Source organism: Oryctolagus cuniculus, chromosome 14 (genome assembly GCF_964237555.1).
Source record: "Oryctolagus cuniculus chromosome 14, mOryCun1.1, whole genome shotgun sequence".
Taxonomy (NCBI): domain Eukaryota; kingdom Metazoa; phylum Chordata; class Mammalia; order Lagomorpha; family Leporidae; genus Oryctolagus; species Oryctolagus cuniculus.
The window spans coordinates 83150770-83175723 of record NC_091445.1 but is presented as its reverse complement, the minus strand read 5'-3'; the positions used below and the strand labels follow the sequence as shown (position 1 = coordinate 83175723).

At 43.3% G+C, this 24954-nt stretch overlaps 1 protein-coding gene across 12 annotated transcripts in view; it reads right to left on the bottom strand.

Annotated features, from left to right (window-relative positions):
• KIF2A (kinesin family member 2A) overlaps window positions 1-24954 on the bottom strand; it is an 83929-nt gene that overhangs the window by 35164 nt on the left and 23811 nt on the right. For 8 of the 12 annotated variants that reach the window (XM_051853726.2, XM_051853729.2, XM_051853732.2 and 5 more), the window contains exons 2-3: window positions 1579-1673; window positions 997-1116 (exon numbers count right to left, since the gene is read on the bottom strand). In XM_051853726.2, the coding sequence (XP_051709686.1) occupies window positions 997-1116; window positions 1579-1673 (215 nt within the window). The remainder of the gene's footprint in view (window positions 1-996; window positions 1117-1578; window positions 1674-24954) is intronic. The other 4 variants (XM_051853727.2, XM_070056745.1, XM_051853730.2 and 1 more) reach the window with 1 other exon arrangement.

Sequence of the window (24954 nt, the reverse complement as noted above, 5' to 3'; positions counted from 1 at the left end):
CTCTATTTTTTCTCTTCATGCCAGGATTTCATATTCTTTGACAGGCAGAGTTAGTGAGACAGAGAGAAAGGTCTTCCTTCTGTTGGTTCACCCCTCAAATGGCTGCTACGCTGGAGCTACGTCGATCTGAAGCCAGGAGCCAGGTGCTTCCTCCTGGTCTCCCACGCGGGTGCAGGGCCCAAGCACTTGGGTCATCCTCCACTGCACTCCCAGGCCACAGCGGAGAGCTGGACTGGAAGAGGAGAAACCAGGACAGAAGCCAGTGCCCCAACCGGACTAGAATCCAGAGTGCCGGCGCCACAGGCAGAGGATTAGCTTAGTGAGCCGCGGCACAGGCCAGGATTTCATATTCTTTTAATTAAACAAAAAGCAGACATATAGTAAAATAAAATGAAATTGAAAAAAAAAAAAAAAAAAAAAAAACCTCAAAATTTTCTGATGAGTTACTTCCATAGCTATCAAGTCAGGTTCCTTTATATATTTTTCTTCCTCCCCCACACCCAAATAACATTCAGAAATTAATATGAGCCGGGCCCTATTCTAAGGACTTATTATTAACTGTGCTTATGGTGCAGTGGGTTAAAGCCCCAGCTGCAGCGCCAACATCCCATATGGGTGCCAGTTCGAGTCCTGGCTACTCCTCTCCGATCCAGCTATCTGCTATGGCCTGGGAAAGCAGTGGAAGATGGCCCAAGTCCTTGGGCTTCTGCACCCGTGTGGGAGATCTAGAAGAAGCTCCTGGCTCCTGGCTTCAGATCGGTGCAGCTCCAGCCATGGAGTCCAACTGGGGAGCGAATCAGAGATGGAAGACTCTCTTTCTCTCTTTCTGCCTCTCCTTCTCTGTGTAACTCTGATTTTCAAATAAATAAATATTAAAAAAGCAAACCAATAAATCCTTTAAATCTACTCTCCACAGCATACCAATTTCAAAGCAGTGCACACTTGTGTATACACACACACACACACACTCCTTCCTCTAAATTTCATCACACCAACCTTTACAATTTTGTTTACTTTGGATGAAGATGTTGGAGGTGGAGCCACTTCTGGACTGGGTTCAATTTCTTCATCAGGTACGAGGTCAGGATTAAGTGAAAAGATGCTTTCCAGGTCAATCTATTTAAAATTGATATTGTAAAAGAGTATTTTGACAAATTAATCTTTTATTTTTGAAATAAATTTAGACAGAGTAATTCTTAAATGAGTTCAGCATAATGAATGGCATTGCTTTGCAAAATAATTATTTATAATTATAGTCCATATATATTTAAAATATATCTCTTAAAATAGTATATAATCTGATTATATAAATAGCTAACACAGTGACCAACAGAACCAATTAGTTTTACAGTAACTTTCAAATGTTTTGAGTTGGGTTAAAATAGTATATTTCATCTAGTATAATAGGAGTGACATGTGCAATTACAAAAGGTATGTAAGAAAGAATCTGATTGAAAAGTTTAATCATTTCAAAATTTTCAAGAAATTATAAAGAATACACATACTATATGAAAGGTACACATTTTTGTGTTTTCTTGACTGCAGGACTACAAATAGAATTTAACTTAATGATCATACCTCTTTGCCTTTTGTATCTCCATTTTCTATCCATTCAACAGTTACACTTTCATTATCTTCATTTAAAGATGTTACCATTGCTTGATGTATTCGGCCTAAGTGGGAATAAAATACATATTTTTAAAGCTACAAATTACGGCATTCCTAAACACTGTCAGATATATTTTTATAACTTAAAAAATGATTTAATAAATGACTACCGAACACAGAAAAAAATCATAAGCCAATTTAATACTATACTTATATATTTTCACTCATCATTTTTAAAAAATTATTTTTTATCCCATACTGTGCAAACCGATGAGATTGTTTTATATATTCTCAAAATAGTCATTTGAAAGGCAGTGTGACAGAGAGCTAGCGAAGAGACAAAGAACAAGAGGTCTTGATCTGATGGTTCACTCCTCAAATAGCCAGAAAGGCAGGGGCTGGGCTAGTCCAAAGTCAGGAGCACCACCCAAGTCTCCCGCATGGAAGGGGCCCCAGTACTTGGCTCATCTGCTCCTTTCCCGGGCATACCAGCAGGGGGCGGGATCCTGAACCAGTGCCTTGATATGGGATAGCAGAGCCCATGTGCACCTGAGGAGGCACTAGTGATTGCTTGAGTAACTGGGACACTGCTGCCCATGTGTGAGACCTGAACTGAGTTCTAGGCTCCTGACTTCAGCCCGACAAGCTTCAGCTAGCTGTTGTAGGCATTTGAGGAGTGAAACAGTGGATGGGATATTTCTGTGTTTCTGTAATTAAAGTAATAAATAAAATTTTAAAAAAATCAAATGTTCTCTTTTAGACGTTATCTATCTAAATCTATTTTACTCCTTACTTTGCCTGACCACTCCAGTCTTCGCTTTCCCACTCTTAAAAGATTGTATATCTTACTGGTTAACAACTATAGAGCCGGGGCCAGTGCTGTGGCATAGTAGGCTAAGCCTGCAGTGCCGGCATCCCATATGGGCACCAGTTCATGTCCCAGCTGCTCTTCTTCCGATACAGCTCTCTGCTATGGCCTGGGAAAGCAGTGGAAGATGGCCCAAGTGTTTGGGCCCCTGCACCTGCATGGGAGACCCGGAAGAACTATCTGCTCCTGGCTTTGGAATGGCCCAGCTCCTGCCATTGTGGCCTTCTGGGGAGTAAACCAAGCAATGGAAGACCTTTCTCTCTGTCTCTCTCTGTAATTCTACCTCTCAAATAAATAAATAAAATCTTAAAAAATACTATATAGCTAAATAATTTTAAATTATTACCTAATATTCCATTATATTTATCACAAGAATGTTAACCTTTTGGTTTTTAATGTTTTCAAGGTTCGTTCCCAGGAGATTTTTAATTATTATCATTTATTTATTTATCTGAGAGGGGGGAGAGAGAGAGACCCTTCCCAAGTGCCTGTAATTGCTAGGCCTGGACTTTATTCAAAACTGGGAGCTAGTAACTTGACCTAGATGGTGGTAAACCAATCACTTGCACCTTCACTGCTGGATTAGCAGGAAGCCACTGAAGTCAGGTGTGGGGAGCAACTCGGACTAGACTAAGTTACTGGAATTAAGACTTATTCTATGCATCTGCTCTCCCACAATATGGCACTGGGAGAGGAGAAAACAATTTCTACACAGCTGCCTCTCGCCAACTTGACTGATGAGCTGCAGGAGCTGATCTTGCTCCTGATTGGAGGAGAGCAGCGTGCTCGGCGTGTGGGTAGCAGAGTTGGGATTGGTGGAAGAGGACTATAAAGGAGGAGAGAGACAACATGCACCAGGAACATCCGGATAACATCTGAGCAGCCCCCGAGAGAGCCGGCCGGCGGTGTGCCGCTCCCCCGCAGAAGCGGGGAAAGTGGCAGGGGGAGCCGCCCCTCCACGGAGGTGGAGGGGTCGGCAGCCAACCCGGGAAGGACCAGCAGCAAACCCGGGAAGGGCCGAGCAGACAAAAGAACAGCGCAGGGTCTAGTGTCGTTCCTCCATGAATGGGGGAGCGACAGTCAGGAGTCAGGAGTCACCCCTAACCTAACTCTCATGTGAGATACGAGAATCTTAACTGCTACCCTAAATGCCCACCCTGCAATGTTTTTACTATTATAAACAATGCAACTGAGGCCAGCGCTTTGGCATAGTGGGTAAGCAACCGCCTGCATATGCATCCCATATGGACGACAGTTCAAGTCCTGGCTGTTCCACTTCGGATACAGCTCTCTCCTATGGCCTGGGAATCCAGAAGATGGCCCAAGTGCTTGGACCCCTGCACCTGCATGGGAGACCCAGAGGAAGCTTCTGGCTTTGGATTGGCACAGCTCCTGCCATTGTGGCCATCTGGGGAATAAACCAGAGATGGAAGACCTCTCTCTACCTCTGCCTCTCTGTGACATTGCCTTTCAAATAAATAAATGAATGAATAAAATCTATCTAAAAAAAAAAAAAATAAAGCCACTGCCTATAGTGCTGGCATCCCATATGGGCACTGGTTTGAGTCCCGGCTGCTCCACTTCTGATCCAGCTCTCTGGTATGGCCTGGGAAAGCAGTAGAAGATGGTCCAAGTCTTTGGGCCCTGCACCCCTTTGGGAGACCTGGAGAAGTCTCTTGGCTCCTGGCTTTGGATTGGAGAAGCTCCGGCTTTTGCAGCCAATTGGGGAGTGAACCAGCGGGCAGAAGACCTCTCTCTCTCTATCCTTTTCTCTCTGTGTAACTCTGACTTTCAAGTAAATAAATAAATCTTAAAAAAAAAAAACCCAATGCAATGAATACTACTATATATCTGTTATTATACATTTGTCAATTATTTCCTTAGAACAAATTCATAAACATGCACATTTTTACTTATTTCATCAATTTCCACTTATTCTTCTATTTAGCAGTCAGCAAAAGGTAGGAACTCTGTCTATATCTGTATCCTCAATATAACCTAATAAAATGTTTAACACGAAATTTTCATATGAATTTCCTAATGAAATACTTAGGGTACCTATAATTTACTTTAGGATAATTTACAGCTCTTTAAATGTCTAAAATAAAAGATATGCAGGTCCTCCAAAAAGTTTGTGGAAAACTGAATTAGTTTATTTAGGTGTAAAAATGTATATTTATGCATAGTTTTCTTCTTCTTCTTCTTTTTTTTTTTTTTTTTTTTTTTTTGACAGGCAGAGTGGACAGTGAGAGAGAGAGACAGAGAGAAAGATCTTCCTTTTGCCGTTGGTTCACCCTCCAATGGCCGCCGCGGCAGGAGCCAGGAGCCAGGTGCTTTTCCTGGTCTCCCATGGGGTGCAGGGCCCAAGCACCTGGGCCATCCTCCACTGCACTCCCTGGCCACAGCAGAGAGCTGGCCTGGAAGAGGGGCAACCAGGACAGAATCCAGCGCCCCGACCGGGACTAGAACCCGGTGTGCCAGCGCCGCTAGGCGGAGGATTAGCCTAGTGAGCCACGGCGCCGGCCAGTTTTCTTCATAATACACATTTCTTGTGAACTTTTTGAAGATCCTTGTATGTAGTACATAAGACAATATTATTGTAATAAGGCATAGGGTATCATTTAAAATATACTGTAATAATTAATAGTAATTTCATATATAAACATATTTACTAAATTATTACAGTGAAAGATATAAGGATAAAAGGTAAAAGGAGGAAGAAAGAGCACTGGACACGGATGCAGATCTGAAATCCAAGAAAGGAAGGGGACTTGAAGCAGGCTGGGTAGACAAAGCCTCAGACCTGGATGCAGATCTAAGCAAGTCTTGGCCAACACGGCAGGGAGCTCTGGAGCAGACTGCCCCTTAGAGGTCCTGCACTGGCCAAACTGATATGCTCTCCCTCTTGCTGCGCTTTGTTGGAGGCTTCCCAAGAAATGTGAAGTATCCCCCTAAAAGCTAAGGATCCAGAAGGCACTAACAGCTGGAAGCTGTCAGGTATCCCCTACTCCCTGAAAATGATGTTCTTTCTTAGAGGGACATCGTAACAGCATATCCACATAGTTGCCAGAGAATGAAAAAGAATGAATTCAGTTAGTAGTGAAAATGAAGGGTGAACCCCAAAGAGCCAGGAGAATCCCCATCCCATTCTGTGAGGAGGAGCTACAAATGCTGCGTCAAACCCTGCCTCCCTCAGTCACTGTGTGCACAACAGGAGGAGTAAGGGTGAGACCTAGCAGCCACCTTCACCTTCAGCGCCTCAGTTACTTCACAAGGACCAGCAGGGCACACGACTACTGCAAGGAAGGTTTCGGGAAAAGTGAAAGGGATTAATGTAAGACCATGATACGAATTCATCAACATGAAGGAAGGCATTCGAACCCAGGCTAAAAATATTTGAACACCAGATTAATAATCCTCAGCAGGAAGCTGAGAGGCTGTGAATGAGGCTGTTGAGGAAAAATGTGGAGATGAGTCCCTGGCAATCAGCAAAAGAATTACCAAAATAACAAGAATGAGGGAAACTGTGCAGATTCCAAAAGGCAAGACCATATCATTGCTACTCTTAGGCATTTACCACAGTATTCCAACCTTCCTGGGCAACCAGGAGTCACTTAGGATACTGATAATTTGGTGTGCAAAAAAGGTAGACCACCAGGGCAAAGTTATCCCTGATAAATTGTAACCTATGGTCTTCTATCCAGAGACAGCACAGAGAGATTGGTAGTGACAGAATAAAGAAAATCAAAGAGAAACCACCCAATTTGAGCAGTCTGTTCAACACTGGAACCTCCACAACTTTAACTGCCAAGGCAGACACCCAGAAAGCCTAACTACCATAAACAGGGTCAAAAACAGCCTGATCCACTCACTACTCAAGACTCAACTAAACAGATGCTGAGCAGGGGAGGACTGAGAATATGTTGTCTTATTTCTGTTAGAATCTAATCTCCAAGGCTGGTGCTGAGGCATAGAAGGCTAAGGCTCTGCCTGCAATGCCGGCATCCCATATGGGCACTGGTTTGTGCCCTGGCTGCTCCATTTCTGATCCAACTCTCTGCTAATGAGCCTGGGAAGGCAGCGGAAGATGGCTCAAGTGCTTGGGCCCCTGCACGCACACAGGAAAACTTGAAGAAGCTCCTGGCTCCTGGCTCCGGCCTGGCCCAGCCCAAGCTGTTGTGGCCATTTGCGGAATAAACCAGCAGATGGAGGATCTCTCTCTGTCTCTCTTCTCTTTCAAATAAATCAATAAATCTTAAAAAAAAATAAAATCCAATCTTCTCATCCAACAACAGATGAATACAAATTTCCAGCAGTAAGAAGTTAATAAGAATGCTAGAGCTGAATGAAAGCTTAAGGGCTTGCTTTGGTTGGCAGAAAACCAGAAATACCTGGGGGCTTTCGTTTTTAACAAAAGACATCTCTAAGGAAAAGATTTTTTTATAAAAGCCTGAATTTTCCCAAAATGTATTTAAAGATCGAGATCCGGAAGAAGCTCCTGGCTCCTGGCTTCAGACTGGCTCAGCTCTGGCTGTTGTGGCCATCTAGGGAATGAACCAGCAGATGGAAGACCTTTCTCTCTGTCTCACCCTCTCACTGTCTGTAAGTCTACCTTGCAAAAATAAGTGAAATTATATATGTGTGTGTGTGTATATATATATATATATATATAATCTATTTGAAAAGCAGAGCAACACAGAGAAAGGGAGATATGGGTGTCCCAAGCAGCAACTTAACCCACTGTGCCATGACTCTCATCTCTAAAGAAAAGAAAGAAAAAAAAAAAAGTGGGGCCGGCGCCACACTAGGTTAATCCTCCGTCTGTGGCGCCAGCGTCCCATATGGGTGCCGGTTCTAGTCCCGGTTGCTCCTATTCCAGTCCAGCTCTCTGCTGGGGCCTGGGAAAGCAGTGGAGGATGGCCCAAGTGCTTGGGCCCTGCACCCGCATGGAGACAAGGAGGAAACTCCTGGCTTTGGATTGGCGCAGCTCCAGCCGTTGCAGCCATTTGGGGAGTGAACCAACAGAAGGAAGACCTCTCTCTCTCTCTCTCTCTCTCTCTCTCTCACTGCCTATAACTCTACCTCTCAAATAAATAAATAAAAATCTTAAAAAAAAAACATTTATATATAGTTTTCAATTCTGATACTCAAGTACTTCCTAACTGGAATAAAAATTTATAATTTGATATTTTTGGCCGGCGCCATGGCTCAATAGGCTAATCCTCCGCCTGCGGCGCCGGCACACTGGGTTCTAGTCCCCGTCAGGGCACCGGATTCTGTCTCAGTTGCCCCTCTTCCAGGCCAGCTCTCTGCTGTGGCCCGGGAAGGCAGTGGAGGATGGCCCAAGTACTTGGGCCCCTGCACGCACACAGGAAAACTTGAAGAAGCACCTGGCTCCTCGGCCGCAGCACGCCAGCCACAACAGCCATTGTGGGGTGAACCAACAGCAAAGGAAGACCTTTCTCTCTGTCTCTCTCTCTCTCTCACTGTCCACTCTGCCTGTCCAAAAAATATATATATATATAAAATTTGATTTTTTCAAACGTCAAATAGCAAGCACCAGTTAGCAAAAGTGCTAAATTATAAAATTAGAAGAGGAGCAGGTATATCTGAGATCTTTCAAAGGAAATCATGATATGGTGATAACATGCAGGGTAAGAGCAATGTTCCGGACCTGGGGGATTGGGAGAATGATAGCACTGAACAGAACGATGAGATATTTTATCCTAAGTCTCATAAGAATCATGCAAGGATGTTAATAAGACTATTACAGATCCACAACTTAACTCAGAGACAAATCACCATTGGAAATATCTTTTCTTAGAACCTGGGATAATCCTCCCATATACTATTCCTCCAAATACTATTCCATTTCTCTGGTACGTTGGAGAAAATTCCTGTATTCTGTCTTCACTAACTCACTGTCCTTTGGTACTCTGAGTCCCCATTTACTCTACTGTGAATTAAATCTTGTATTGCCTCGTTTAAAAAAAAAAAAAAGAAAGAAAAGAAAAGAAAAGAAAAGAAAAGAAAAGAAAAGAAAAGAAAAGAAAAGAAAAGAAATCCCAAACACTTGTGAACCAATTACCAGTCAGGTTAAAAAAACAATACTTTTAGACTCCATATACCCATCTCCCTAACTGAATCTCCCTCCCCAGGGGCAACTGCTACCCTATGTTTAAGGTACTATACTCTAGCTTTTCTTCATATTTACCACCTATAAATGTACAGCGTGCATGTGCCCATGCGCACGCGTGCATACACACACAGGCATACACATACAAAACACAATAGTTCACCTACTTTTAAAAACATAGATGCTGGGTACTGCATCCACGTGGAGACCAAGAAGCTCCTGGCTCCTGGCTTCAGATGGGCCCAGCTCTGGCCATTGTGGGCATTTGGGGAGTGAACCAGCAGATGGAAGACCTTTCTTTCTTTCTCTCCCTATGTAACTCTACATCTCATAAAAAAAAAATAAAACATGAACTAACATTACATAGACTCAAGCACTTGGGTCATCTTCTACTGCTTTCCCAGGCCATAGCAGAGAGCTAGATTGGAAGAGCTGCCAGGACTAGAACCAGTAGCCCAGTGCCCATATGGGATGCTGGCACCACAGGAGGATTAACCTACTGTGCTACAGCACCAGCCCCAGACTTGTTTCTATCAACATTTTTTCTGAGATTCATTGTATGAGTGTACAACCACTATATATGTGTGTGTGTGTGTGTCACTCATTTTTACTACTGTATAGTATTTCATGGTATGAATATCCCAAAGTTTACTCAACTACTCTACTGTTGATGGAAATTTGAGGTTTTTGTTTTGTTTTTGCTGTTAAGAACAGTGTTGGGGCCAGCGTCTGGCACAGTGCAGTGGGTTAAGCAGCTGTCTGCAATGAAGGCATCCCACATGGGCGCCAGCTGAATCCCAGCTGCTTCCTTCTTATTCAGCTCCCTACTAACATGCCCGGAAAAGCAGCAGGGACAGCCTAAGCACCTGCTCTCCTGCACCTGTGTGGGAGACCTGGATGTAGCTCCTGGCTTCTAGCTTTCGCCTGGCTCAGTCCCAGACCTTGTGGCCATCTGGGGAGTGAACACGGTATCTCTGTCTTTCTCTGTAACTGCCTTTCAAGTGAGTTTCTAAAAAATCTTAATAGGTGCCGGTGCTGTGGTGTTGTAAGTTAAGCATCTGCCTAAGGCACCAGCATACCATATGGGCACTGGTTTGAGAGCTGGCTGCTCCACTTCCAATCCAGCTCCTGCTGATGGCCTGGGAAAGCAGTAAAGACCGCCCAAACGCTTGGGCCCCTGCACCTTCATGGGAGATCCAGAAGTTGTTCCTGGCTTCAGCCTGGCCCAGCTTTGGCTGTTGCGCACATTTGGGGAGTGAGCCAGAGAATGGGGAAGACCTCTCGCTGTCTCTTCCTCTCTCTCTCTTCCTCTCAAGTAAATAAATAAATCTTTTTTAAAAATTTAATAAAAAAAAAGTATTACAGGATTCCAAGGTGGCCCAATAGGGAAAAGACATACTGCTTTAGACAAAGGGAAAATGTCATGAGAAAAGTGGAAGAACTGCATCCCCAGGGGAGAGCTGGAGAGAAATATGCGGTGGAATCCTACAGAAAGTGGGATGCGGTGGAGCACAGAGGAAGGTGCAGACATACCGCAGTGAGCACGGACGCCACACGTGACCACTACAGTCAACAGCTGGAGGATACGCCAGCTTTGGAAAGCGATGTGAGAAGACTGCAGCAGCCCATGCCACTGGTGATACTGCCCGAGGGAGAGCCTTGCGGACCACACTCTCAGTCTGGCCTGGAGCCCTAACGGAGGGCAGGGTGCCCACCTAATCCAGTAAAGGAAAAGCACATGTCTTTTTCCCCAGCACCCAACAAGGGCACCTGTCAACTGATGGGGAAAAGGCATTATTCTGACACCAGTAGTGGCTACTGAGGCTCTTGTGCACGTGTGTGATCAGGGAGTTGTAACAGAGGGAAAAGTCTGCATTTCCCACTGACTTCGAGTCTGGCTGAGAAGGTTGAGAGGTGGCTGGGCACCCACTTAGGAATGTGAGGTGCCCCCATCTTCTCAACATATCAAAGGCTCTAGAGCTTGCTCAAACTGCCAAGGCAGAGAACCCAGAGGCAGTTGGCTCTGGGAACATCTCTGCTCTGTGTGTGGACGGAACAGGCTAGCGGGGCAAAGATCCTCTGCATCCCGTGTCTGTGGGAGCCTTGTGTGCTGTGATTGTGGGAACCCTTCACAACAGAGTGCATCGTGTAGTTGGGTCTCTAGGCAGTGTGGAGACTCAGAGCTCCCTGCTTGCCTGGAGTGGGTCATTGCAGACAGATCCATGTTCACACTGAGGACTGCACAGATCCTTTATGCAGTTCATGATGCAGCGTGGTGAGTGCTAGACCCACTGTGAGCTAACCCCAGGCACTGATCACCTTGGAAGAGAGGAGGTGAGGGTGTGACTAAGCCTACAGAAGTGATCGGACCCTCCCCACTGCAGACAATAGATGAGTTCTACCACGCCCAACTTGGGAGTCACCCTAGATACTCTGCCCACCCTGGATCACTGCCCACACCCAGCACCCACCTCTGGGTATTTGCAGAAGGAGTAGACACTCCACTAAGCTACAGAGGCAAAGTTCAAAGAAAAATTCATCAAAGGAGAAAACCAAGTACTTCCACAAAAGCCTAAAAATAAACACAGAAATTCAAGAAACAAGAATAAGGAAGATAACATGACTCCCCCAAAGGAACACAACAATACTTTCATATTAGAATGTGAAGATGAAGAGATTGATGAAATGCCTGAAAAGGAGGAGGCGGAGGTGGAGGCGGAGAAGATTGGAAAGTAAGGGACATCCAAGTATACAAGGCACACAGAACTCCCAAGAGACACAATCAGAAAAATCTTCACCATGACACACTGTAGCCCAACTTTCAACAGTAAAACATTAAAAAAAGATCAGATGTGCACTAGAGAAATGCCAAAGGATCTTCAATTAAAACTTATAGCTGATTTTTCAGCAAAAACCCTACAGACTAGGAGAATGGAGAGACATAGTCCAAGTCTCAAAAGAAAAAAACTGTCAACCCAGAATTTCGTACCCTGCAAAGCCATCATTTATGAATGAAGGTGAAATAGACTTTCTATAACAGAAATTGAAACAATTTTGTTACCACTTCTCCAACCTTATAATTAATGCTTCAGGATGTGATACACACAGAAACACCAAAAAGTAGTCATCATTATGAAAGAATGTGAAGGCAGAAAATCTCCTAGAAAAGTATAAAGGAAATCCAAAGCAAACTATCAGAATATCTATGGAAAAATGTCAGGACCAAGTAGTTACTTATCAATAGTAACCTTGAATATAAATGGCCTAAATTCTCCAATGAAACAATACAAACTGGCTGAATGGATTAAAAAGCCAGACCCATCTATTTGCTATGTACAAGAAACACACCTCTCCAAGAAAGACACATGAAGACTGAAAGTGAAAGGATAGTAAAAGACATTCCATGATAACAGAAACCAAAAAAGAGCAGGCATAGCCATCCTAATATCAGACATAATAGACTTTAAAACAAAAATTGTTAAAGGAGACAAAGACGGGCATTATGTAATGATTAAGGGGTCAATTCAGCAGGAAGATGTGACAATAGTAAATATATATGCACCCAATGCCAGGGCGCCTGGCTGTTTAAAACAAATGTTAAAAAAAAGTTAGTGGATCTAAAGGAAGACATGGACTCCAATACAATAGTAATGGGGGACTTCAACACCCCACTTTCATCAACAGACAGAAAATCAACAAAGAAACAACAGAGCTAAACAACAACTATAAACCAAATGGACCCAACTGATATCCACAAAACTTTTCATCCCACTGTTGTAGAATACACATTCTATTATTTATTTATTTGAAGGTAGAGTTATAGACAGTGAGAGAGACAGACAGAAAGAAAGGTCTTCCTTCCATTGGTTCACCCCCCAAATGGCCACTATGGCTGGCACTGCGCTGATCTGAAGCCAGGAGCCAGGTGCTTCTTCCTGGTCTCCCACGCGGGTGCAGGGCCCAAGCACTTGGGCCATCCTCCACTGCCTTCCCGGGCCAGAGCAGAGAACTGGACTGGAAGAGGAGCAACTGGGACTAGAACTGGAGCCCATATGGGATGCTGGCCCCGCAGGAGGAGGATTAGCCAAGTGAGCCATGGCGCCAGCCCAAATATACATTCTTCTTTTTTTTTTTTTTTTGACAGGCAGAGTGGACAGTGAGAGAGAGAGAGAGACAAAGAGAAAGGTCTTCCTTTGCCGTTGGTTCACCCTCTAATGGCCACCGCGGCTGGCGCGCTGCGGCCGGCGCACCGCGCTGATCCAAAGCCAGGGCCAGGTGCTTCTCCTGGTCTCCTATGTGGGTGCAGGGCCCAAGCACTTGGGCCATCCTCCACTGCCTTCCAGGGCCACAGCAAAGAGCTGGCCTGGAAGAGGGGCAACCGGGACAGAATCCGGCGCCCCGACCGGGACTAGAACCCAGTGTACCAGCGCTGCAGGCGGAGGATTAGCTTACTGAGCCACGGCGCTGGCCCCAAATATACATTCTTTTCATCAGTGCATGGAACTTTCTCTAGGATAGACCAAATGCTACGCCATAAGCAAGTCTCAGCAAATTCAAAAAAACTGAAATCATGCCATGCATCTTTTCTGACCACAATGGAATGAAGCTGTAAATTAACAACTCAAGAATCTCTAGAAAATATGCAAACACATGGAGACTGAACAACACACTCCTGAATGCACAGTGGGCCACAGAAGAAATGAAAAGGGAAATGAAAAAATTCTTGGAACTAATGAAGATGACAAAATGACATATCAAAACATGGGATACAGCAAAAGCAGTGTTAAGAGGGAAGGTTATAGCAACGGGTGTCTACATCAAGAAATGGAAAGGTGGGGCCGGTGCCATGGCTCACTTGGCTAATCCTTCTCCTGTGGCGCCAGCATCCCATATGGGCACCGGGCTCTAGTCCTGGCTGCTCCTCTTCCAGTCCAACTCTCTGTTGTGGCCCGGGAAGGCAGTGGAGGATGGCCCAAGTGCTTGGGCCCTGCACCCACATGGGAGACCGGGAGGAAGTACCTGGCTCCTGGCTTTGGATCAGCGCAGCGCCAGCCGTAGCGGCCATTTGGGGAGTGAACCAAAGGAAGGAAGACCTTTCTTTCTGTCTCTCTCTCTCACTAACTCTGTCAAATAAATAAATAAATAAAACCAAATAAATGAGCTATAAATGCACCTCAAGGGCCTAGAAAACCAACAATAAAGCAAACTCAAAATTTTACGAGGAAAGGGATAATTAAAATTAGATAATCCCAATTAATAAAATCCGAGATGAAAAAGGAGATGCAACAACTGATACCACAGAAATAAAAAGACTACATTAAAACAAATCGAAAAATCAAGAAGGAATGGACAGATTCTTGGACACCAAATATCACCTACCAAATACAAGTTATGAAGACAGAAAACCTAAACAAACCAACAACCAAAACAGAGATTGAATCAGTAATAAAGACCCTCCTAACAAAGAAAAGCCCAGGACTGGATGCCTTCACTACTGAATTCCACCAGACTTGTAAAGAACTAATTTCAATTCTTCTCCAGCTATTCAACACAACTGAATTATAGAGAATCCTCTCAAATACCTTCTACTGAGGCCAGCATGACCTTAATTCCAAAACCAGAAAAAGATACAACACTGAAAGAGAACTATAGACTAATATCATTGATGAATATAGATGTAAAAATTCTCAACAAAATAGCAGCCAATCAAATCCAACAAAACATTAGAAAGACAATTCACCTGGACCAAATGTGATATATCCCTGGTATGCAGGGATGGTTCAACATACACAAATCAATAAATGTGATAAATTACATTAACAAATTAAAGAATAAAAACCATATAATGATCAATAGATGCAGAAAAAGCATTTGATAAAATACAACATCCTTTCATAATAAAAACCATAACCAAATTGGGTATAGAAGGAACATTTCTCAATACAAGGCAATTTATGACAAACCCACAGCCAGGATCTTATTAGATGGGGAAAAACTTATCCTATCAAATGGGGAAAGAAGTATTTCCACTAAGACCCAGAACCATACAAGGATGCCCAGTTTCATCATTGCTATTCAATGCAGTCCTGTAAATTAAATTTAGCCACAGGCATCAGGCATGAAAAAGTAATCAAAGGGATACAATTTGGAAAGCAGGAAATCAAACTATCCCTGTTTGCAGATGACATGATTCTATATATAGAAGAACCAAAAGAGTCCAGTAAGAAAATACTGGAACTCATAAAAGTTTGGTAAAGTTGCAGGATATAAAATTAACACACAAAAATCAATAGATTTGTATACAATGCCATGGGTGACAAAGAACTTCTAAGATCAATCCCATTCATTCATAATAGCTACAAAAAAATTAAATACTTTGGAATAAAATTAACCAACGAGGAGAAAGACCTCTATGATGAAAATTACAAAACATTAAAGAAAGAACTAGGTGGCCAGCACTGTGGTGTAGTGGGTAAAGCTGCCAGATGCAGTGCTAGCATCTCTTATGGGCACCAGTTTGAGTCCTGGCTGGTCTACTTCCAATCCTGCTCTCTGCTTTGGCCTGGGAAAGCAGTGGAAGATGGCCCAAGTCCTTGGGCCCCTGTATCTGCGTGGAAGACCCAGAAGAAGCTCCTGGCTCCTGGCTTTGGATCGGCACAGCTCTGCCCATTGTAGGCAGTTGGGGAGTGAACCAGTAGATGGAAGACCTCTTTCTCTCTGCCTCTCTCTCTGTGTAACTCTTTCAAATAAATAAATAAATCTTAAAAAAAAAAAAAAAGGAAAGGACTAAAAGACACAAAGAAATGGAAAAATCTTTTAAGTTGTAGATTGTTAGAATTTATATCACCAAAATGTCCATAGTACCAAAAGCAATTTACAGATTCATGCAATCCCAGTCAAAACATCAACAGCATTCTCAGATCTAGGAAAAAAATGTTAAAATGCATATGGAAACATGAGAGACCTCCAAACAGCTAAAGCAATCTTTTTTGCCCTGAGAAATGGAGTGGGGGGGAGGGGGATCTTCCATCCACTGCTTTCCCAGGTCATAGCAGAGAGTTAGATCAGAAATGGAGCAGCTGGGACTCGAACCGGCACCCATATGGGATGCTGGCACTACAGGCAGCAGCTTTACCTGTTACGTCACAGCACCAGCCCCATCTAATGCAATATTAAGCAACAAAAACAAAGCTGGAGGCATCATAATACCAGATTTCAAGGCATACTACAGGGCAGTTAATATCAAAACAGTCTGATTCTGGCACAAAAACAGACATGTAAACCAATAGAACAGTCTCTTCAACAAATAGTGCTGGGAAAATTGGATTTCCACATGCATAAGTATGAAACAAGACCCCTAACTATACCGTACACAAAAATCAACTCAAAATGGATCAAAGATCTAAATCTATGACCTGATACCATCAAATTTCTAGAGAACATTGGGGAAACTCTGCAATACATTAGCATATGCAAAGACTTCTTGGAAAAAACCCCAGAAGCACAGGCAATCAAAGCCAAAATTGACAAATGGGATTATATCAAGCTGAAAAGCTTCTGTACTGCAAAGGAAACACTCAGGGACGTGAAGAGGCAAATGACAGAATGGGAGAAAATATTTGCAAACTATGCAACTGAGAAAGGATTAACATCCAGAATCTATAAAGAGCTCAAGTAACTCAGTAACAATAAAACAAACAATTAAGAAATGAGCAGTTTAAGAAATGGCAAATGACTTGAACAGGCATTTTTCAAGAGGAAATTCAAATAGCCAAAAGACACATGAGAAAATGCTCAGGGTTACTAGCCATGAAGGAAATGCAAATCAAAACCACAATGAGGTTTCACCTCAACTCAGTTAGAATGGCTCTCATACAGAAATCAACAAACAATAAATGCTGGGGACAATGTGGGGAAAAGAGTACCCTAATCCAGCCGGCGCCATGGCTCAATAGGCTAATCCTCCACCTTGCGGCGCCGGCACACCGGGTTCTAGTCCCGGTCAGGGCGCCGGATTCTGTCCCGGTTGCCCCTCTTCCAGGCCAGCTCTCTGCTATGGCCAGGGAGTGCAGTGGAGGATGGCCCAGGTGCTTGGGCCCTGCACCCCATGGGAGATCAGGAAAAGCACCTGGATCCTGGCTCCTGCCAACGGATCAGCGCGGTGCGCCGGCTGCAGCGGCGGCCATTGGAGGGTGAACCAACGGCAAAGGAAGACCTTTCTCTCTCTGTCTCTCTCTCACTGTCCACTCTGCCTGTCAAAAAAAAAAAAAAAAAAAAAAAAAATAAGAGTACCCTAATCCACTGTTAGTGGGAATGTAAATAAGAACAGCCATTGTGGAAGACAGTAAGGAGGTACCTCAGAAAGCTGAAAACAGATATAGCAATCCCACTTCTGGGAATTTACCCAAGGGAAATTAAATCAGCATGTGAAAGTTATCTATACTCCCATGTTTACTGCAGCTCAATTCACAATAGCTAATATACAGAATCAACCCAGAAGTCTTTCAATTAATTCCTGGATAAAGAAATTGTGTTATACATATATAGTATGGAATACTACTCAGCTGTAAAAAAGAAATCCTGTCTTTTGTAACAAAACGAACGCAACTGGAAATCATTATACTTAGTGAAATAAGCCAGCCCCACAAAGACAAATACCATGTTTTCCCTGATCTGTGGTAACCACTAGAGTACCTAAAATGTAAAGTATAAGAGTGAAACTGACATAACTCTACCTGTCAAATAAAAAAAGAGAAAAAGAAAAGGCCGGCGCCATGGCTCACTTGGCTAATCCTCTGCCTGCAGCACCGGCACCCCGGGTACTAGTCCCGGTTGCTCCTCTTCCAGTCCAGCTCTCTGCTATGGCCTGGGAAGGCAGTGGAGGATGGAGACCAGGAGGAAGCACCCAGCTCCTGGCTTCGGCCAGCCGTGGCGGCCATTAGGGGAGTGAACCAAAGGAAGGAAGACCTTTCTCTCTGTCTATAACTCTACCTGTCCAAAAAAAAAAAAAAAAAAAAAGAGTGAAACTGACATTTTGAGATTCGATGATTATTTATAGCCCTCATCTCTATTGTTGAGGACAGTGTTTTTTCTTTTTACTATCTGTTGAACTGTTGAACTCTTTACTTAGTGTAGGGTTAATCTTATGACTATAAAGTAAACAAAGTAAATCATTGTAAAAATTCAGAGGGAATAGAGAGGAAGGAGAAGGAAGGGTGGGGGCATGGGTGGAAGGGAGGACAGGGTGTTATCACTATGTTCCTAAGTCTGTATATATGAAATACATGAAATCTGTTTACCTTAATTTTTTTATAAAAATTAACAAAATATTTTCAACACACGACTAGAAAAAATTTTTTCAAAATAGCAATGCTATGGGCATTCTTACATATGTTCTCTGGTACAAATGTACAAGAATTCTTCTGGGGTATATTAAAAAATAAATTCAGAATACTAGAATTTACACACTTAAAACTTCTCTAGTTAGTTTCATGTTATTTCTTATCATGCTAAATGTGCAGTGATTTGTAATTCCATTAGCAATTACCTTTCATCTACAATAATGCCTAATGGTTGTCAGATTCAACATATAGTGGTTGGAATTCTATTCAGGTCTCCCACATGGTGGCAGAGACTTAAGTACTATGGCTATCATCTGCTACCTTCCCAAGTGCATTAGCAGGAAGTGCTAATACTGTTCAAAAGCAGAGTTGTGGAGACTCAAATCAGGTACTCCATTACAGGATGCAGGTGTTGCAAGTGAAAGCTTAACCTGCTGTGCTGTAATGCCTGCCCCAGGTTTGTTTATTAATACATCTCTCTATTCTTGACCCAAAATTAGTCTTAATTACTGTTACAACTTATTAATAAGCCTTGCTATCCGCTAGAACAAGACAACCGTCCTGCCTTACTATTATTGTTCTTCTAAGTTTCTTTGATCCTCTTGGCCTTTTGCGTATGTATGTGTAAATTTGAGAGGCAAAGGGAGACAAAGATCTTCTAACTGCTGATTTGCTCCTCAAATGCGCAAAATAGCCACAGCTGGAATGGGCTGAAGCCAGAAGATAGGAACTCAAATCCAGGTCTCTCAGTAATACAGTTACTTGAGTCATCACTGCTGTCTCCCATGGTCTGAATTAGGAAGAAGCTAGCATAAGGAGCTGCCCAGGCATCAAACCCAGGTACTTCAGTAAGGAGTTTGAGTGCCTTAACACCACACACACACACACTTTTTAAAAATATGTACATACATATGAGCCTTAGAATCAGCCTGACAAATTTCAATAAAACTAACAATAACAATACTAACGGAGATTCTGATTGAAACTGAGTATACTATTTTATTTTAGCTTTCAGCATTATTAAGAATGATACTGGCCAGCAGTTCACCTTTCTTACACCAGCCTGATTAGACTGTGCTGTCATGGTTTAGTCAGCGTTGCAAAATGCTTCTTTATGGCGAATTTCTCCCTTTCCACACGCTGGACTATAGTTAGTGTAAAATTAGTTTTTGAACGTTGACTGTTTGGTAGGTACTGGTTAAAACCATGTTGGCTTTGGGCATTGTGAGAAGATTCCAATTCCTTTAATTACAATTAATAACAACCTTTATTTTTTAAATTTTAGTTTGTTTACTTTTTAACAGATTCAATATAGTATATAGATACAATCCTAAGAAGATAATATTCCCTCCCTCCCTTCAGATTTTTATTTTTAAGGTTTATTTATTTATTTGAAAGGCAGAGTTACAGAGATGGCAAGGCAGAGAGAGAGAGAGAGAGAGAGAGAGAGGAAGAGAGGGAGGGAGGGAGGGAGGGAGGGAGGAGAGAGATCTTCCATCCACTGGTTCACTCCCCAAATGACTGCAACTGCCAGGTCTGGGCCAAGCTTCTTCCAGGTCTTCCATGTGGGTACAGGGGCCCAAGGAGTCGGGTCATTCTCTGCTGCTTTCCCAGGCCATTAGCAGGGAGCTGGACTGGAAGTAGAACAGCTAGGACAGGAACCAGCACTCATATGGGACACTGGGGTCACAGGCGACAGCTTAACCTGCTATGCCATGATGCCAGCCCTAGATTTCCAAATATCTTAAGCCACAGTAATTCTCAGAAAAAAAAAAAATCATAGTCTCTACTAAACCACCTGCCCAAAAAAGTAATTTCACATAGTCCAACCAATAGAAAAGTAAATTTTACCCCAAACTATATGTGAAAATAATTTAAATATATAATTTGCTAAATCAAAGAATATAAGTAATATTTTAAGACCATCATTTATTTCAAAGTCATTTTATGTTTAGTTTGCATTATGTAAGTTTCAACTTTCAGTGTTTTTAGTAACTGTTGTAAATATTAAGAAAGACTTATTTAAAGAAGAAAATCACACACAAATGACTGATCAGAAGAACACATCCCAAATTCAAGTCATCTTTTCCCTAAAGAATAAAAACAATAAATAAATGGATTCAATAATTCAGGACTTTCTAATATTTAACATTAAAATGCTTACTTAAGATTGCTATTAGTGCTATTTAACTGGCAGTAAGAGCTCATACAGATTGAGCTGTCAAAAACAAGCTTTACATGGTTGACAATTGCCTTTTGGTCTCTGAAAACAGGATCCTATTATATGCTTCCTGGTTCACAGCTGAATTCACAGCAGCTGTGAAGCTAAGAAATGCCAGCAACCAATTAGGCTGGCATAAACCTTGTCTAGCATGTAAAGTATAATTTGGTTGCAAATGTAGAAGATAAGAGCCAAAATAAAACAGCCAAGAATACTAATAAAATTTCATTACAAGTATTTAAAAGTCAGAATATTTAGTATGCAAGAAATATATATTTTTTTTCTAAAAGGATACAGTAATGGATATTAAAAACAATATGAAAAGGCAGTTCTTTTCAGACCCCAGCAGCTTTTTAAAAAGTAAAAATACATTTAAAAAATAAATGTATCTATGATTACAAACTCAATGTAATTTTTCTGGTTCTAATTACCTTAATCACATAGTTGAGATATATAAGAACAGACATAGGACGTTAATGTTATTGTTCATTTTATCAGTTTTCTTGAGATGCTTCTTTTCACACTTTTAAGATATTAAGACCTTAATCAAATTTTCAAAACCTACTTAGGTAAGAGTAATACAACTAAAATGATTAATAAAGGCTGAATTTCAGCTACAAAACCGTTGGGGCTGTGCCGTGTTAGCATGTCATATGGGCACTGCTTCCAATCCAGCTTCCTGCCAATGGCCTGAGAAAGCAGCAAGGGATGGCCCAAGCGTTTGGGTCCCTGCACCCACACGGGAGATCTGGAAGAAGCTCCTGGCTCCTGGCTTCAGATTGGTCCAGCTCCAGCTGTTGCAGCCATCTGGGAAATGAACCAGAGGATGGAAGATACCTCTTTCTAACCTTGCCTTTCAAATAAATAAATATTAAAAAACCAAAAACAATCAAAAAAGCATGCTACAACCTGTTACAATGGCAACTTCCAAACTCTCTGAATAGAAACTTCAGAAATCAAACCACAAATCTACAATCAACTTATCTTTGACAAAGCAGCTAAAATCAACCCCTGGAGCAAGGACAGTCTCTTCAACAAATGGCGTTGGGAAAACTGGATTGCCACATGAAGAAGTATGAAGCAAGACCCCTACCTCACACCTTACAAGAAAATTCACTCAAAATGGATCAAAGACCTAAATCTACAACAACCCAATACCATCAAGTCATTAGAGAACATTGGGGAAACCCTGCAAAACAGTTCTTGGAAAAGACTCCAGATTCACAGGAAATCAAAGCCAAAATTGACAAACAAATAATATTACATCAAATTGAGAAGCTTCTGCACTGCAAAAGAAACACTCAGCAAAGTGAAGAGGCAACTATCAGAATGGGAGAAATTATTTGCAAACTATGCAACTGATAGAGGATTAATAACCAGAATACATAGAGATTAAGAAATTCAACAAAAAGACAAACAACTCAGTTAAGAAATGCACAAAGCACTTAAAAAGGCATTCTTCAGAAGGGTAATCCAAACTGCCAACAGACACATGAAAAAATGCTCAGGATCACTTGCCATCAGGGAAACACAAATCAAAACTGCAATGAGGTTTCACTTAATCCCCCCCACCCCCAAGGTTAGAATGGCAAGGAAGTGGGAAAAATGTACTCTAACCCACTACTGGTGTGAATGTAAACTGGTACAGCCACTGTGGAAGACAGTGGAGATACCTCAGAAATCTGAATATAGTCCTACCACATGACCCAGCCATCCCATTCCTGGGAAATTCACCCAAGGGAAATGAAATCAGCATATGAAAGAGTTATCTGTGCCCCCCCATTTTTATTTATTTATTTATTTATTTTATTTTATTTTATTTTTTTTTTGACAGGCAGAGTGGACAGTGAGAGAGAGAGACAGAGAGAAAGGTCTTCCTTTGCCGTTGGTTCACCCTCCAATGGCCACCGCGGCTGGCGCACCGCGCTGATCCGATGGCAGGAGCCAGGAGCCAGGTGCTTTTCCTGGTCTCCCATGGGGTGCCCCGACCGGGACTAGAACCCGGTGTGCCGGCGCCGCTAGGCGGAGGATTAGCCTAGTGAGCCGCGGCGCCGGCCCCCCATGTTTATTTAAGCTCAATCCACAATAGCTAAGATATGGAATCAACCCAAATGTCTGTCAACTGAAGACTGGATAAAGAAATTATGGGGGCTGACACTGTGGTGCAGTGGGTTAACGCCCTGGCCTGAAGCACCAGCACCAGCATCCCATATGGGCGCCAGTTCAAGTCCCGGCTGCTCTACTTCTAATCCAGCTCTCTGCTATGGCCAGGGGAAGCAGATGATGCTCCAAGTCCTTGGGCCGCTGTAGCCACGTGGGAGATCAGAAGAAGCGAAGATGCAATGACTTTGTTTTTTTTTTAATTAATTTATTTATTTATTTATTTATTTTTTTTTTGACAGGCAGAGTGGACAGTGAGAGAGAGAGACAGAGAGAAAGGTCTTCCTTTGCCGTTGGTTCACCCTCCAATGGCCGCCGCGGCCGGCGCGCTGCGGCCGGCGCACCGCGCTGATCCGATGGCAGGAGCCAGGAGCCAGGTGCTTTTCCTGGTCTCCCATGGGGTGCAGGGCCCAAGCACCTGGGCCATCCTCCACTGCACTCCCTGGCCACAGCAGAGGGCTGGCCTGGAAGAGGGGCAACCGGGACAGAATCCGGCGCCCCGACCGGGACTAGAACCCGGTGTGCCGGCGCCGCTAGGCGGAGGATTAGCCTAGTGAGCCGCGGCGCCGGCCGATGCAATGACTTTGAACAGTCCTTCTCTTGACTGTTGGGGAACAAGTTGTTTTTTTTTTTTTTTTTTTTTCCCATATCATTTGTTGAACTTACGTGTATAAAGTTAACTGAAAATAGATCTTGGTGAAAAGGAAGACTGGTGCTGAGGCACAGAGGGTAAAGCTGCCACCTACAGTGCCAGCATCTCATATGGCCGCTGGCTCCTGGCTGCTCCACTTCCAATTCAGCTTGGGAAAGCACCCCACAGCTGCGTAAAATGACCCAAAAAAAAACTCCTGGCTCCAGATCAATGCAGTTCCGGCTGTTGAAGCCAACTGGGAGTGAATCAGAGGATGGAAGACCTCTCTCTCTCTCTCTCTGTCTCTCCTTCTCACTCTGTGTAACTCTTTCAAATAAATAAATCTTTAAAAAAAAAAAAAAAAGCAAGACTGGGAATAGGAGAGGGAGGAGGAAGAAGGGTGGGATATTCCTAAAGTTGTATTTATGAAATGCATTAAGGCTGGTGCCGTGGCTCAATAGGTTAATCCTCTGCCTTGCGGCGCCGGCACACTGGGTTCTAGCCCCGGTTGGGGCGCCGGATTCTGTCCCGGTTGCCCCTCTTCCAGGCCAGCTCTCTGCTATGGCCCAAGTGCTTGGGCCCTGTACCCGCATGGGAGACCAGGAAAAGCACCTGGCCCCTGGCTTCGGATCAGCGCAGTCTGCTGGCCGTAGCGCGCCAGCCGTGGCAGCCACTGGGGGGTGAACCAACGGCAAAAGGAAGACCTTTCTCTCTGTCTCTCTCACTGTCCACTCTGTCAAAAAAAAAAAAAAATGCATTAAGTGGGGCTGGCACTGTGGCATAGCCAGTAAGCCACTGCCTGCAACGCTGGCATCCCATATGGGTGCCAGTTCAAGTCTCAGCTACTCTACTTCCATTCTCTCTCTCTGCTATGGCCTGGGAAAGCAGTAGAAGATGCCCCAAGTCCTTGGGCCCCTGCACACACGTGGGAGACCCAGAAAAAGCTCCTGGCTTCAGATAGGTCCAGTCTGGCTGTTGGGGCCATTTGAGGAGTGAACCAGCAGATGGAAGACTTCTCTCTCTCTCACTCTGCCTCTGCTTCCCTGTAACTCTGCATTTCATATAAATCTGAAAGAATGAAAGAACGAAAGAAGGGAGGGAGGGAGAGAGGGAAAGAAATGCATGAAGTTTGTATAGCTTAAATAAAAGTTCTCTGGGGGGAAAATCTGGTCTTGTTTAAGGTATGATAGATTTTCAAATATTCTCAAATTCATGCTTTATAATTAAAATATAATTTTAAAACCTGTACACATACTTTGAAAAGGCTAGTAGTCATCATTGATGATTCATGTGTATGCAGCCATGCAATAAAAACTAATGTAGGGGCCAGTGCTGTGGCATAGCGGGTAAAGACGCCACTTGCAGAGCCGGCATACCATATGGGCTCCAGTTCAAGTCCCGGCTGTTCCATTTCTGATGCAGCTCTCTGCTTGGCCTGGGAAAGCAGTAGAAGATGGCCCGAATCTTTGGGCCCCTGCACCTGTGTGGGAGACCCGGAAGAAGCTCCTGGTTCCTTGCTTTGGACGGGTGCAGCTCCGATCATTGCGGCCAATTGGGGAGTGCACCAGAGGATGGAAGACCCCTTCCCTTCTCTCTCTCTCATCTCCATCTCTCTCTCTCTGCCTCTCCTCCGTGTAACTCTGCCTTTCAAATAAATAAATAAATATTTTTAAAAAACTAATGCAAAAATCTAGTTTGTTACAAGTCCAACTCTTTTAGATACATAGTTATCAAGTATATTTATACTTGATAAAGCCTCTATCAACCTCCTCAATTCATAATTTAGGAGTTTTCTTGAATTAGCCCTTTGGCATAGTGGGTAAAGCCACCACCTGCAGTGCCAGCACCCATATGGTTGCTGGATCAAGTCCCAGCTGCTCCACTTCCAATCCAGCTCTCTGCTATGGCCTCGGAAAGCAGAGGATGCCCTAGGTTCTTGGGAACCTGCACCTACATGGGAGACCCAGAGGAAGTTCCTGGCTCCGGATT